Source organism: Caenorhabditis elegans, chromosome II (assembly GCF_000002985.6).
Source record: "Caenorhabditis elegans chromosome II".
NCBI lineage: Eukaryota > Metazoa > Nematoda > Chromadorea > Rhabditida > Rhabditidae > Caenorhabditis > Caenorhabditis elegans.
In genome coordinates this window covers 12007911-12023859 of record NC_003280.10, presented here as the reverse complement: position 1 = coordinate 12023859, position 15949 = coordinate 12007911, and the positions used below count along the sequence as shown (strand labels likewise).

The window sequence follows — 15949 nt, the reverse complement described above, 5'->3', positions numbered from 1 at the left end:
TAAATTTTATCGATTTTATCGGCAAAATAATTAATTCCAATATATTTATTCAATGTTTTTACATGAAAACACCCGAAAAATCACGAAATTCGGTAAAAAAAGAGGAAAAATAAAATAAAATAATAAATTTATTTCAGTGCAATGTAACGTGACGGTGTACACACACCAAATACACCACATCCGACGCGCAACTCAATTCCCACTGGGTACTGTACTTGGCGGATTGCAGCTGTTTCGGCGGCCATTTATACGTGACATTCTGTCGAATCCGACCTGAAAATTGTCGAAAAATTAATTGGAATTGAAAATGCTAGGCCACCAACCTTCATCTCGTCAGTTACACAGGCCAACAGGAGCCTCCAGGCTTTTACAGTCTCGTGATTAAATTTTACGACATCTTGCGAGCCGATCACGAAAACCGAAATCTCTCCAAATTGCTCAATCATCGCTCCAGTGAACCCACTTTCAGCCATCTGAAAATTAGGCCATCAATAAGGTTTTTCTAGGCCACCAGTGATTTTTCTAGGTCATCAATGTGTCTTCTAAGCCACCAATGGTTTTTCTAGGCCATCAATTATTTTTCTAAACCTCCAATGATCTTTCTAGGCCATCAATGTTTTTCTAGGCCATCAGTGTTTTTTCTAGGCCATCAATGATTTCTCAAGGCCATCAATTTTTCTAGGCCATCAGTGGCTTTCTAGATCATCAATGATTTTTCTAGGCCATCAGTGTTTTTTCTAGGCCATCAATGATTTTTCTAGGCCAACAATGATTTTCTAGGTCATCAATATTTTTTCTAGGCCATTTATAGTTTTTTCTAGGGCAAGAATATTTTGTATAGGCCATCAATGATTTTTCTAGGTCATCAGTGTTTTTTCTAGGCTATCAATGTTTTTTCTAGGCCATCGGTGATTTTTCTAGGCCACCAGTGGTTTTTCTAGGCCATAAGTATCATTTTTGCTCACCTGAGCATGTTTCTCTCCATAATGCCGTATCATCGTCAACTGCTCGTTAATATTTTCCAAATTTTCAATAAGTCTCTCGAATATTCCAACCATACATTTACAGTGGTCATATTCCGTCTTTACAAGGGGCGGAGTCTGGCGTTCGCGGCTCAGTGAGTTCACGAATGCGGTAGTGAGAAATATCGATCTGGAAATTACGATTTTTGATCTCTGCTATACAAGTGCGCTCCATTGTGAAAATTTTAAATTAAAAACAAATGTTTTTATAAACCACGTGGCTCACCTCATATCTGGGCACTTTGTCTCGAGGCGTCTGAAAATTTTCTCCATGAGTTTGAGGAATGTGCCGCCCGAATTCATCGCATTGAAACTTTGCTGAAAATTTAAAAATTGCGTGGTTTTTCTAGGCCATCTATGTTATTTCTAAACCATGAATGTTGTTTCTAGGCCATCAATGTTTTTTCTAAGCCATGAATATTTTTTCTGGGCCTTCGTAGTTTTTTTAGGTCATCAATATTTTTTCTAGGCCATCAATATTTTTTTCTAGGCCATCAATGTTTTTTAGGTCGTCAAAGCTTTTTTATGCCATAAATATTTTTTCTAGGCCATAAATTTGTTTTCTATGCCATCCGTGGTTTTCTAGGCAATCAATTTGTTTTCTAACTTCTTAGGCCACTCGTCTTATTTTTTCGGCCAAAAAAGTAAAACTAACCCTCAACAATTTTTTCTGTTTCACAGAAAGGTTCAACTTGGCACATCTGCTTATTTGCGGTGTCACATTGGTGTCGGACAGGGACAATTGCCGGGACAGGGGTTCTCTGAAATTTTAGGAATTTTCTTTTTGAAATTAAAAAATTCTGAAAAATTGTTTTTTTTTAATTCGAAAAAACTTTTTTTTGGGAAAAATTCGGAGAAATCTAAATAATTTAAATTGTATTCTTCCATTTTTTTTTCCCGAGATATTTAAACTTACAATGGTCGAAATTTCATGTGCCGGAAGGAATTATTATTGAACATTTAGTCTTAGAAGCCTAGGGAGCACATAGACGAAAAAAAAATGACGCGGGGGGTGTTGGGAATTGAAAATTGAAAATGGCTAAGAAGTGGGTACTTGACAATGATCGTTTAAAATTGTCTTTTTCTCTTGTTTTTGTTGAGTAAAGAATTTTAATATATTTATATCCCAGGTCATGTGTGTAGTGATTTTTGAAAAATTTTGCCCATTTTTAAATGCTTATAACTTCCAAATGGTAAATGATAGAAAAAAGTGGTCAACTGGGAAAATGTAGAAAATTATATTTCAAATATTTTATTAGTTGAAAACTTTTTGACTGTAGCTATAGTTTTTGAGAAAATGCAAAATGCAGTTTCAAAAATTAATGCTCAATTTATATTTTTGAAACATCAGCAAATATAACTCCGCAATCACTAAAGCTACAAAAAAGTTGTAAACTAACAAAATATAGAAAATTAAAGTTTAAACATTTTGCCAGTTGAAAGTTTTATAATATCTACAAAACCCGCAAAGTTATCATAGTTTTCCTTACCGAAAGTGTGCAATTTTTCCGAGAAGTGTCAACATTTTTTTTCTATTCTGCAACAGGGAAAATAAAGTATAACAGGTTTAGAAATAAATAAAAAAACGGCTTTACGGAAGTTTATAGGTAAAATAATCATAAAAAGCTTCTGGGATATATAGGTCAAGTTGCTCATATAGGACAATAGGGATTAAATTGGAATGACATAGAAACTTAGAAGTTACCCACGTCAATAGGTATTATCAGTTCCCGTAAAATATGTAAATAACGAAAAAACATTGAAAATTTGTATTAATAATTTTTAATTCTACGCATCTTTTGTGAGCGTGGTATTAAAAAAATAAAGCAGAATTTTTAAAATGTTTTTTGGAATTTTTTTTCAAAACTAAAAATTTTTAAATCTAAACTCCAAGCAGGGGTGGGCGGCAATTGCAGACAAATTCGGCAAATTGGTAAAATTTCCGGTTTACCGATCTGCCGGAAATTTTCAATTCCGCCAATTTGCCGATTTGCCGGAAAAAATCGTTTGCCGCCCACCCCTGACTCCAAGTTTCCTTTTTTTTTCAAGAAAACCTTTTTCGAAATTGTCTGAAATTTTGAGAAATTCAAAAAAATGTTTAAAAACTAAAAAACAATTTTTTAAAATTATTTTTTTAGAATTTTTTTCTGAATTTTTTTCCAGACTACTTAACATATTTTATTTGAAAAAATATCATTTTTGAGATTTTTTGAAATTTCAGAGATTTTTAGGTTTGAAAAAAAAATACTGAAAACAAAAATTGATTTAAAAAATCAGATTTTCTGAAATTTTCCCATATTCCATTTTTTCCCATTTTTTCCCATTTTTCCCATTTTTTCCCATTTCCCATTTTTTTAAATTTTAAACAATTTTGAAACAATTTCAAATTTTTCGGAACAAAAAATCTTTAAAAGTTAAAAAAAAAGTTTTAGAATTGTTTCAATAACTGAATGATAATTTCAAATTTTCAGTACTTTTTTTTATTTCGGAATAATTTTCACAAGTTTTCAAAAAAAAAGTCCAAATTCCAGACAATTTTTTTTTTCAAAAGTTCAATACTATTTTTGAACTTTGCAAAATTCTGGAGGCGGTAGGTGGTAGGCAAGAACGCCTGCCTACCATACCAAATTTTCTAAAGCTACAAGAGACTGAAACATTCCATTTTCATGAAAAAAGAGAGGAAAAATGACGAGAAGCTCATTTTTCTTGCCAAGATGCTCATTGGAGCATAATTTAATTCTGTTACATGCACGCACAATGAGTACGAACTTCAGTCCTCATGGCTCAAGAATATTGAAAAATGAACTCAAGACGAGCGAAAAAAAACTTTTTTTGTGTTTAGAAAATTTGTAGCTAGTCACGCATATAATGTAGCTTGAAGGGAAGAGTCATCGAATTAATGAATATTTTTTTAGCAAAAAATGGATAGGCTCAAAATAAATTTGAAGCATTTTTGATCCGATTAAAATATCAATTTTTTGAGGAGTATCTTTAAAGAAATCATTTAGAATTATTTTTAAACTTAATGGGAAATTAATTTTTTTATTAAATTTTTTTATTTTTATTTTCAAACATTTCTCCGATTTTCAAAAAAAAAAACGAATTGAAAACTGAAATTTTCAGTATTTTCTAGGAATATTTTTATTACAAAATAGATATTTTAATTTTTGAGTTTTCGAAAACTAAAAAAAAAGGTTTTGAAAAATATCCAAATTTTAAAATCGTTGTTTTTGAAAAAATATATTTTCAACAAAAAATTTTTAATTTTTTAAATTCGAAATGCATTTTTTTGGATTTTTTTGGGAAGAAATATAAAAATTTTAGCAAAAATCTAAAAATTGAATTTCTTGAAAAAATTTTTAAAAAAATTTCATTGAAAAAAAAAATGATTCGATTAGAACATCTCCATTTCTTAAATACTCTCTTATAAAGGTGTCGTTCAAAATTCAAACATCTAAAAATTATTTTTTCCAGAGGTTTCTAATCCATTCACACTTTGATGTTATATGTCTATAACCTTAAAAATTTTTGAATTTTGAATTGAAATTTATGGCTTCTTGTATACTAGGAAATAGAAATTTTGATTTTTTTATTGAGAGTTTAAAATTATTTATCTATCTGGAATTATATTAAATAAAATATACATTTTTTAAATTTTTTTATTAAAAAAAAAAACATATTTAAAATTTTGGCGCGAAATTAAAATAGTTAAAAATAAATGTTCGATCTTTAAAAGTTTTTTTTTAAGTTTAAATTTATGAAGCGAAATTTTAAAAAAAAGTAATTTTTTTAAATAATGAAAAGTAAATTTAATTTTTTGAAATATTTTCTCACACAAATAAGTTTTTTAGAAACCAAAAGCCAACTATAAAATATGAAATTAAATGAATCATAAAGCTTCTTCTTTCTTCTTCTTCTGCTTCTGACAATCAAACAGAGAAAAAAAGAGAAAAAAGTTGGGTACGACGAAAAAAATAATGATAGGGAGATTAGAGATTTGTTGGGAAAAAGTTGTAACTCGCTTTTTCAAAAAAAAAAATAAACTGAAGACAAAAGACGTATGTCAATTTGTCATTTCTGTTCAATAGGAAATTTTATTTCTGTGACGTCTTCTTCATGTCAGGCGGGTTTTTTTTCAGACCAATATAAATTTTAGAAATTTTTTTCGAATTTTTAGAGTGACTAATACATTTCAAATTGCTTCTTTTTATAAAAATAACTTTGGCAGGAATTTCGAATTTAAACTTTATGGAAATGTAATTGTCTCAAAAGCTTTGGCCCGGAATTCAAAATTTATATTTTCTGAAAATTTTGGCGAAAACCACCATCCTTACAAATTTTTAAAATTTGAACTCACAATAGCTTGTAAAATTTTCAAGAAATGATTTTTTTTAGTTTCTGAAAATTATAATATCAAGAGAGTCTATCTATAATTGCTTTATCAAATACTAATACTATTACTAAAATTACTAAAAGAATTACTAAAATAACTATTAATAAGTTTGAATTTTAAAAAAATTCCAAAACATTTTTGGCGAAGATAAAAATTTTAATTTTTGGATACATTGACCCGAAACTTCAAAAAAAATCGTCGTTTTTGAGAATATTATGATTTATCTGAATATATTATAAGGTTAAAAAAGATCGAAAAAATTAAAAATTAAAGATAATTTTTAAAAAATTCCAAAATGTTCATTTTATTCCGATCGAATGTAGTTTTCTTTTAAAGTACTTTTAAGAAAATAAAAAAGCCAAATAAAAACTATCCAACTCCTCCAAAAAAGATGATCAAATTGAGCTCAATCAAGCGGAGCAATGAGGAAGAAGAAGAAGCTCCACCCGTTCCTACTTCAAAATATGTTTTTTACCCTATTTTTATGGTATCTATAGATATATTTCATCATCTTCTTTAAAATTTAATATTTTTCGGAAGACAAGTCTGGTGGAATTTATGTGGGAAAAATTGAAGATTCTTGAAAATTAAAAAATATGATTTCAGATTTAGAAAATAATAGCAGATAAAACTTAGGGCTACTAAACACGCCCACGCAGATTGTTAAGCTCCACCAATTTAATGGTCATGGGATGGGATACCGATTTTTCTGTTATACGGCAGTTTGGAATTACAGAGGAATTACAGAGAATAATATTTTCTAAGTTTATTTTGGGGGATATAAAAATAAATAAAAATAGAGAAAATTCGGCCACCGATTTTTTTTTATTTCTCAAATTAGTTTAACGTAACACATGTGATTTAATGATCCTTTCACCAGATGTTATGGAAAATTGAAAGAAAAATTATGCCAAGCTTCTGCATAAAATAGACGGAAAAAATTTCGATGACCGAGTCTTTTTCTCGGCCACCTAAATATAAATGGCAAATAATGTTGAAAATTTGGAAATTTTCAAAGAAAGTTCATCAAAACTGAATCACGAAAGGATAAAAAAGAGTCATATAATACCGGATACTACATTTATTTACGCACTTCCGGTATAGTTTTGACATTTTCATTTTTGATTTATTTTTTTCGGAAACGAAAATATTGCAGACGTCTAGAAATTATACATTCGGTATATTTAATTATTCGTGGCCCGCGAAGACTATTTTTAAAAAAAGCTTTAAAAAAAAACTAGGCCAGCGTTTTTCTAAGCCACATAATTTTTTTTTTCAATTTATTGTTTAGATAAGTTATTTTATAACTTTATGGGGTTATTCAAGTAATGTAGCAAAATGTATTAAAATACATTTGTGACGGCACAAATGTATTTAAATACATGTTTTTATATACTTGAATAAGGTTGTGACGTAATTTTTCTACACTTTTTAATTTTCCGACACTACTTGAATAACCCCATTAGGTAACTAGTTTTTTAAACTTTCAGTTTAGATAACTTATAATTTCCATAAAAAATTTTTTCAGAAACATGTTATATTTTTCAATGCCGTAGACTAATATTTCACATAGTTCCTAAAAACGTTGTTTTCATCTGAAAATTTTTGAACTTTTTCCCTAAAAGCAACACACTTTTCCAAGTTGTTATGAAAACAAATTATATTTTTGAGGAGGCATTTTTCTGAATGCAACATGAAAAATACGTACGTATAGGAGGGCGACAACACGCGCTAATCGGCAAACTGCCGGTTTGTCAAATTTGCCAGAAACTTCAAAAACGGCAATTTTGTGTTTGCCGCATACCCCTGATTTCGACCACTGTTAGTTTGAGCAAAAGTTTCACGTGGTGGTGTCAGAGTGTCTCATTTCGGCTTGATCTACGTAGATCTACAAAAAATGGGGTAGTCTAGAGTTTTTTTTTAAATTTCGTATGGTTAAGAACGTGCTGACGTAACTTTTTTTTGGGCAAACAATTCCCGCATTTTTTGTAGATCAAACCGTAATGGGACGGCCTGACACCACGTGAAGTTTGTAAAATCATCCAACAACTCTTTAAGAAAATTTTCAGACTCACGTTGGCACATCCAATGCGTTTGACTTTTGAACCGACGGTCTTCGGGTACACTCATCACTTTTCCAGATTCTATTGAGCATTTGGAGCACTGACTCGCGGCGTCTGAAATTAACAAAAAATATCTACAAAGAATAAGAAAAGAAAATTAAAGATTCAACGAATAGTTCATTTGAAAGTTGTTCCGGGATTCCCCCTTGGGAAGGTGGTGGGAAAAATTAGTTTTTGTCACGGAATTTCGTGCATTTTTGATTTTTTTTTGAATACTGTAAAAGTGAAAAAAAATGTGCAAAAAATAGGGAAATCAATTTTAAAACAATTTTTAAAAAATGTTTTGAATTTTTATAAAATTTTAAATATTGCGCAGACCCAAATATTTTTGAAAAAATTTAATACTTGAATTTTGCGCCAAAAATGTTAAGCTTAATTTTTAAAATTAGGCTTAAAATTGATTAAAATTTTGAAGAAAATAAAATTTGAATTTTCAGGCAAAAATTCAATTTTAAAATTTGAACTACGTACCAAGAGTTTCATAAACAATTTTATAAATTTCATAGTTTTATAATTGAAAATTCTGATTTTTTTCAAAAAAAAAATATTGAAAATTGTTTTTTGGAAAGTGGAAGTCTTAAAAAGTATCGAAATCTGAATTTTATACCGAAATAAATATTTTTAATACTAAATTTTCTGTCAAATTTTTAAAGTTTTCTAGAATTAAATTTCAGAAGTTTATAAAACTTCAAATAATCTAATATGCAATATAATCTAGGTAAGAATTTATATATACCAACAGTTGATCAAAAGCTAAAATAATGATAATAATAACAATGTCTAGATGACCAGAAAACCATCCCAGAAGGATATCCGGTTCTGGAAATCCGTTTTTTTTTCAATTTCCTATATTTCCTGTAATTGACCTAGTACTAATAGGAAAATATCTAAAAACAATGGAAGTAGTATAGGAATGCTGTTTGAATTTACGAAAAACTGTGAAGTTTCAGGAAGAATCGATATTTTCAGTTGAAGTCTAGGTAAATTGGAAAATTTTTTGGGCGTTTGTAATTATAAAATTAAAGGAGTTCAATTTTTTGCCAACTTTATTTTAAATTAAAATTTTTTTATGTTTCAAAGCTTTTTTTGTTGCTTTATTTTTAAGATATTTGAGTATAAATTAATGTAGTATATGAAATTAAAATTTCAAATAACATAAAAAGTAAAGTTCAATACCAGAAATGGATTAAATATTTTCAAAATTGTACACATCAAATAGGTGATCTAGCTCACTGAAGCTTAATCTATGCTATTAGTGAAAGAGAATTAAATTTGATTCAATGAATGTCAATTTGAATTGAGTCTGAATCTTTGGAATTGCTAGGGATTTAGTCTTATTGTTTATGAAATTTTAACGATTTTTGAAAAATATTTGCTATTAAATTCAGTTTAGAACAATTTTAACGACTCATAACTTTTCAAATTGTTTTAAGAAAACACTTATTTACAGTCAAAAAGCGGTCATAATTTTGAGCAATAGTTTTTTTCCCCGAAAAATTGTCCTTTGCAAAATTGTGACTTTGCCATGTTTAATTTATAAAAACAATCACGTTGTCTGTCGGAAGACACTTTTCGTGATTTTTGAAGTTTTTTTCTTTTGAATTGGTGTCTAGGAGATCATCACAGGACGCCTACGTAAGAAAATGAACTCTTTAAAAAATATTGGTCCATAAAATCGTATTCAAAAATTTTCAAGATTTTTTTCGTTGGTTCTAAAATTAAAATTGTTTTATTTTGGCATTTGCAGAGTTTTAGATTTTTAGGGTGTTTTTAGAAAAAAAATATTGGTTAAGAAAAAACGATTTACGGATTTTTTTTCGAGCATGAAAGCATTTAAAAATTTTTTAGGTCGTTTTTTAGGGGAAAAAAATGGTATTTCACATTGAAAAAATTATAATTACATTATAAAGTTAAAAAAAAAAGATTTTATGAGTTTTTTCTACCATAAAAGTATTTTTCAAAATTCTAAAAGTTATGTTTTTTTTTAGTTCAAAAAATCAAAATTATCAGATACTCGGGAGTTTAGTTGTCCTAGTAGTCAAATGATGAAAAAGCTGATTTTCAGATTATCCTTCTACTTTTAATATAACAGATCTTATACTTTTTAGGTACTTTAAATGTTTTGTGAAAATTGATACATCAAAAAATTCATCACAATCCAAAACATTTTGTATTTTAAAAATGTTGTGCAACATTTTGATAATTTAAAAAAAATTCCTAACTTACATATTTGAGGCAGATAAAATATTACAAGTTTCATACCGTTTTCTCTTGGAATTTTCAACATAAAATCCTTTTTTGGTGAAAAAAATGTTGAGAAAAATTTAATTTTTTGGCCTAGAAAATTTATTTAAAATAAATTTTTTTAAATTTATTTAAAAAAATTATTAAAAATTATTTTAAAACCGCTCACCTCAATTGTCCATCGGGACCCACAACTACGGCTCCACCCCCATTAGCTCCGCCCCGTCTTGGTGATGAGGATGCACTTCTGGTGAAACGGTCGGATGGAGGAACCATTGAATTTGGGTAAAGTTGCTGAAATTTTGGAAATTACATATATATTTTTTTAGAGAGAAATGATTACGGTATTCCTCGAAAAACTGGAACTGAAAATTTATGGCAGAATTTTTTTCAAAGTTTTGGAGCATTTTTCCAATTTTAAAAATAATTTAATTCCTTATTGAGTTTTATATCATTTGTTTATTTTTGATAAAATAAATTTTGAATAGCTAATTTATTTGTAAGATACAATTTTGTGAACACTATTTCATTGGTGTGTCTTGAAACTAAATTATTCAATAAAAATTTTTAATCTCAATTTTCCAAAATAAAACTTTATTAAAAAATTGAAAATTGAAAAAAAAATCAGGACTAAAAATTTGCAAAAAGAGTAATTTTTGAATTATTTTCAATGCTCAAAAATTAATAAAAAATTTAATTTTACTTTTTGAAATATATTTTTGACAATTTTTTTTTCAATCATCAAAATTTAAAGCATCATGTTTTATTTTGGAAGTTTTATGCAATTTTGTGGAAAAAAAAACTTTTTTTCTCAAAATGTAACATATTCTACCTGCTGCTGTTGTGGTGGAATTTGTTGATGTACTGTTAAACATTCTGCATTTGTCAAGGACATTTTGTGCACGTTAACCTGAAAAAACTCAACATTATCCAGAAGTTTCTTGTCTGCAAATTTGAAATTTAACTAGATACTGTTTAAAAAAATTTCCACGGGTCATTAAAATTTATTAACGTATATCAAGTGAAAAATTTGGAGACGGAAGTTGAGGAAAATTGAAAATTTGATTTCAAAAAAAAATAGAAAAATTGACAGATTATATTAAAATATATATACGTCTGTCAATCTTTTCAAAGGAAAAAGTGGGATTGATGACGGATTTGTATGCCTTTTTGTTTGATTTAAAGTGATGTTTTGAATTTATTTTCGGATTTTTCAAAAAAAAAATTGAACTTATTTTTTTCACTGGAAATTTTCAGAAAAAAAGGAAAAAAAATAGTTTAAAAAATTTCTTTGCCAAATAAATTTGTTCGGAAATTATAGAAACTACCAAAAATTCTGTAAAATCGGGAGTTGGTATTTTTCCAAAAAAAAAATTAGAAAAAATTAAAAATTAAAAATTTTCAATAATGTTGAAAATTGCTGGAAAAATTGAAATTAAAAAAAACAAAAATTGTGTAAATATTCTACAACAGTTTTTTTTTCAAAAATAAAATATACCAAAAATTTCAAGCAGAACAGCATTTTATGAACTCTAAAAAATTGTCAGTTTTTCCAAGAAAAAAAACAAGTAACAAACCGTGGGAATTGAGATTTTCTTGATTGGGAACTGTGCCACGTGGCTGGCTCGTGGAGAATGTTTCACGTAAAGTGTTGCAGGGCGTTGACGACGAATTAGTGGAGAACACGGTGGAGAATGTTCCGGTGGGCTCCGGGTGCTGGAATTGGAGAGGAAAATTGGGTTTTATGGTTTTGGAAGTGTGGAAAAAAATTTAGAAATATTTTTGCAGAATTTCTAAACAGGTATATGTTAGGTATGTTAGGAATTCTGAAATTTTTAACATCATATATTTATGCAATTATATTTTTAGTCGATATACTAAAAATGAAAAATATATTTAAAAAGTGTGCAAAAAGTGTTGTCAATAGACGTTAGTTTTTGAAGTTTGCCAACTAAACTTTAGAAAAATTTTCAAAAACAAGAACAACTAAAATGTTTTCTAATTTTCTTTTTTAATAAATTTCAACAAAAAATTAAAATTAGATTTTTACACATTTTTTACAAAATTTTAAAACCAATGTTTTAACAATAATAACAGAATGCAATCGTTTTTTTTAAATTTAGTTTTTTTTTCAGAAATTTAAGTTTCAGTTTCGAACCCTTTGAACCACCAGCACCTCCTCCTACCTCCCCATTTAAAACACACATTTTTGATGTCTTGAAACATGAGAACTTCTGTATTTGGGGGTCCCCCAACAACTGCTCCGGCAGCTGGCGAGAAGAGAGAAGAAGTGACAACTAACTATGTTTTTTTTTTCTGGACGAGAGCATCCTTCTGGGTAATTGACTACATTGAGAGAGAGACCACTAGTGCAACAAGATTTTTTTTTGTTGAAAAACTTTTTCGTCGAAAACTCGGAAATTGAACTTCGGAATGTGGCCTAACTTTTTCCGGTGGCATAACTTTTGCAGATTGCCTAACATTCACAGGAAGCCTAACTTTTATAGGTGGCCTAACTTTTACAGAGATCCTAACTTTTACAGACGGCCTAACTTTTACAGAAAGTCTAACTTTTGCAGATGACCTAACTTTTACAGATGGCCTAACTTTTACAGATGGTCTAACTTTTACAGATGGCCTAACGTTTACAGGTAGCCTAACTGTTACAGGTGGCCTAACTTTTCCAAATGGCCTAACTTTTACAGGTGGCCTAACATTCACAGGAAGCCTAACTTTAATAGTTTGCCTAACTTTTACAGGTAGCCTAACTATTCCAAATGAACGATTTTTCCAAATGGCCTAACTTTTCCAAATTACCTAATTTTTTCAAGTGGCCTAATTTTTACAGATGGCTGAACTTTTCCAAATGGTCTAACTTTTTTTCAAGTGGCCGAACGTTGCTGGAATTCAAAAATCAAAGAAAGTAGTCTAAATATTTCATTTTCAATATGAAAACCAAGGCCACAAGTTGCAAAACAATGGCCTAACTTTCACAACAAATGGCCTAACTATTAATAGCTAGGCCACAACTTTTTTAATATTATGTTTAAAAATTATGACTCATTAGTTTCCAAAATGCCCTTTTCAAAAATTTATGTCACCCACAGAAAAATGTGTCATTTTCAGGGGTAACTTTTTATTTTTTGAAACATTTATTTTTGCTCGAATTTGAGAACTTGAAAAGCTGAAAAATATTTTTTAAAAAACTCATTTTTGCAAGTAAGAGAAATATGACTTCATCGGAAAAAGGCTCACAAAAAGAAATTCCTTGTTACCGCGAGAAATGAGACTAATTTGTAGTTTGTGATGCTCCAACAAAAAATGCACAATTTGACAGGAAATGTGCAGAATTTCACATAAAACGATACATGGCCTAACTTTTGCAAGCTAGGCCATACACTACGATGTGATGGCCCAACTTTTGCAAGTTAGGCCATGAAATACGATGTGATGGCCTAACTTTTGCAAGCTAGGCCATTAGTGTAAAAAATGCGACTTAACTCTTGCAAAAAGAAAAATAAATGAGGAAATGTACTTTTCCAATGAAAAAAAAAGAAAGGAAAAGATTTTATAGTCAGAATGTGAGAGAGGGAAAAGTTCTGAGAAAATCGGAATATTGAGCCGGAAATTGACACCTACATTTGCTCTTTTTTTGCCAAAGAGTTTTAGAGAAAAAACAAGGATCAAACTTTTTAATTGTTAGCCTGACCTAGATTTTCAAAAAATTAGGCCACTGCGTCAACCCATGTGGCCTAGTTTTTTGGAGTTTTTCGTTTGAAATATGACATACATACACAGATGCTAATAAAACCTTCATGAAATTATTTATAGGAACTTCTTGGTTATGACCCCCTTCTGCTCCGGCTCCGACTCCGACAAGATGTCTCATTTCTGCTCGAGTCGCCGCCCGTCTTTCCAATTTTCTTCAAAAGTGCAATTAGCTGGTGCTCTATGTCTCATGGCTCTTCCGTCAAAAAGCCAATTTTTTTTGAAACAGCACAAAATTGTACATATTTTTCGGAACAAATGTGACGCAAATTGACAAGTGACATGCGATTGGAGTGATGACCTAGGTTTTTGGAAAGTTAGGCCACTAGAATATAAGTAGTGGCCTAGGTCTCTCTCAAGTGGCCTGGGAAGAGTTAGGCCACTAGAAGAGGAGAAATGACCTAGGTCTCAAAAAAGTTAGGTCATGTGAAAAAAAAGTCAGACCACATAGAAAACAGGTGGTGGCCTAGCTTTCAAAAAAGTTAGGCCACCACATAGAAAACAGCTGGTGGCCTTGGGTTCAAAAAAGTTAGGCCACTTGAAGAAGAATAGTGGCCTAGTCTTCGAAGTTTCATAAAACGTAGGCCATATTCGCGTTATTGATTGCCTAGGTCTTACAACTTTTGAAAAACTTTGGCCATTTGTGAAAAACGGTGGCCTAACTTTTCTAAATTTAAAAAGTTAGGCCCCGGAGCCGTTCGAAAAACAATTTTTCGAAAAAAAAACGTTTTGCACAAGGGGACATAGTAAAACCATTAATGCATTCAAAATGAGCAAGAGCGAACATTAATAACAAAGTTTTGCACATTTTTCAGTTCACTTTCGCTGCAAAAAAATAGCCATGGCCTAACTTTCTCAGTGGATGGCCTAGAATTTTGAATCGCGGTCGAACTTTTTTAGGCCATCACTTTTTCTAGGTCAGATGAAATATCAATGTTCCCGAAAACTTTCGGAAAATCTTGTTGAAAACAAGAAATGGGAGAAGAAGAAGAAATTTATATAAAATTCAGAAATTTCGATGATTTTCTGATGAAGTTTTTTTTGTTTTTTTTTGCTAGTTCCCATCAGACACGAAGACAATGGAATTTTTAATTTGTAGTTCGATGTGGGCAGAGACACCCGATGGCCTAACTTGCGAAAGCTAGGCCACCAGTAAAAACCAACCTTTGAGATCTGCGAAAAAGTCCTTTTTTGTTGTGTGCGACACTCATGGTTTTTTGTATTTGAAGTTCTGAAAAACTGTACAAAGTTTTGCAGAAATTTAGGATGAAATTTGAAGAAGCAGGTTAGAATTTGGATGAAATGAAAATTTTTTTTTTTTAAATTATTTTTTCAAAAAACTATTTTTTTTCAATTTCACGGGGTTCTGGCCTTCCTCATTGAATTTTCGCGCTCCATTGAGAATCTGAATCTCCCGCCGGAAAACGCGTGGGAAAGCCGTGTACTCAACACGGACAAATACATTTAATTTTACAACTAAAATCGAGCCGCGACGGGACACGCAACGCGCCGTAAATCTACCCGAGCCAAAATGGCCTAGTTCGGCAAACTCTTCCATTTAAATTTATGAGGGAAGCCAGACCTCCGTGAGAATACGATTAAAAATATCTTAAATATTAGAAAAACCTTTAAAAAAAGTCTGAAAAGTTTTATTTTTTGAGTCAATTTTGAAACTAATGTAAACTAGAAAAAAAATCGAAAAAAAAACTTTTTTAATTAATTTTTCTTACAAAAAAAGAGTTTTTAAAAAATTCCCTGAATCAAATCTAATCAAAACCTATATATGTCCTAGAAGGTGCAAAAAATTCCAATTTTCCCATGAAAATTGGAAAAATGTGACATAATGGAGTACGGGAAAAAAAGGTAGAAAAGGAAATTGGAAAATAAAAAAAATCTTGAAAAAATGGAAAAAAATCAGCTGCCGGTGGCCTTCCTTCTCCATATATATTTTTCTGTGCCGATCGCCGTGGTGGCTCCCGGAGACAAAATGGGCGGGGCCCCCGAGAGCTGGGAAATTGAGGAGAGCGCTAGAGAAAAAGAGTTTTTGACGTTGTTTTTTAAGAGGGACTTCGGATGGATGGATGAGAACAATGAACAAGTTATGGAGGTGACGAGTCGCCTGGAAAAAAATAATGAATTAATGAGAGAAATTGTGTGTTTTTTTTTCTGATGGAAAATGCATGGCTTCTATTGGAACTTGGAACTTTTTCAGTTCCGTGTTTAATGTTTTTACATTAAAATGGATTAATATTATGCAATTCGACAATTTTTCGATATACTGTACCAGGTCTCGACACGAAATTCTTTGTTAAATAAAAAATGGTGTGCGCCTTGAAAGAGTACTGTAATTTCGATTTTTATTGATTTTTAATTTTTTTTTATTTCAATTTTTTTAATTT

At 30.1% G+C, this 15949-nt stretch overlaps 1 protein-coding gene and 1 non-coding gene across 5 annotated transcripts; one reads left to right on the top strand and one right to left on the bottom strand.

Moving 5' to 3' along the window:
• Positions 1–27: 27 nt before the first annotated feature.
• glb-29 (Globin domain-containing protein) lies at positions 28–14788 on the bottom strand. 4 transcript variants are annotated; one of them, NM_001267402.3, is made up of 10 exons: positions 14715–14788; positions 11360–11498; positions 10615–10692; positions 9952–10076; positions 7491–7592; positions 1678–1783; positions 1249–1340; positions 966–1152; positions 324–473; positions 31–273 (listed from the first exon to the last, which is right to left on the bottom strand). In NM_001267402.3, exons 1-10 carry the CDS (start codon positions 14759–14761, stop codon positions 193–195), a joined length of 1107 nt encoding a protein of 368 aa, NP_001254331.1. In that variant the 5' UTR covers positions 14762–14788; the 3' UTR covers positions 31–192. The 4 variants fall into 4 exon arrangements, with proteins under 4 accessions (NP_001254332.1, NP_001254334.1, NP_001254331.1 ...); NM_001267403.4 differs by lacking the exons at positions 11360–11498; positions 14715–14788 and having other exon boundaries at positions 28–273; positions 10615–10694; NM_001267405.2 differs by lacking the exons at positions 7491–7592; positions 9952–10076; positions 10615–10692; positions 11360–11498; positions 14715–14788 and adding an exon at positions 2513–2561 and having other exon boundaries at positions 28–273.
• On the top strand, positions 88–225 carry Y17G7B.24. The gene has a single exon (NR_051774.1). It is a non-coding gene; the product is annotated as an Unclassified non-coding RNA Y17G7B.24 (non-coding RNA).
• Positions 14789–15949: the final 1161 nt, after the last annotated feature.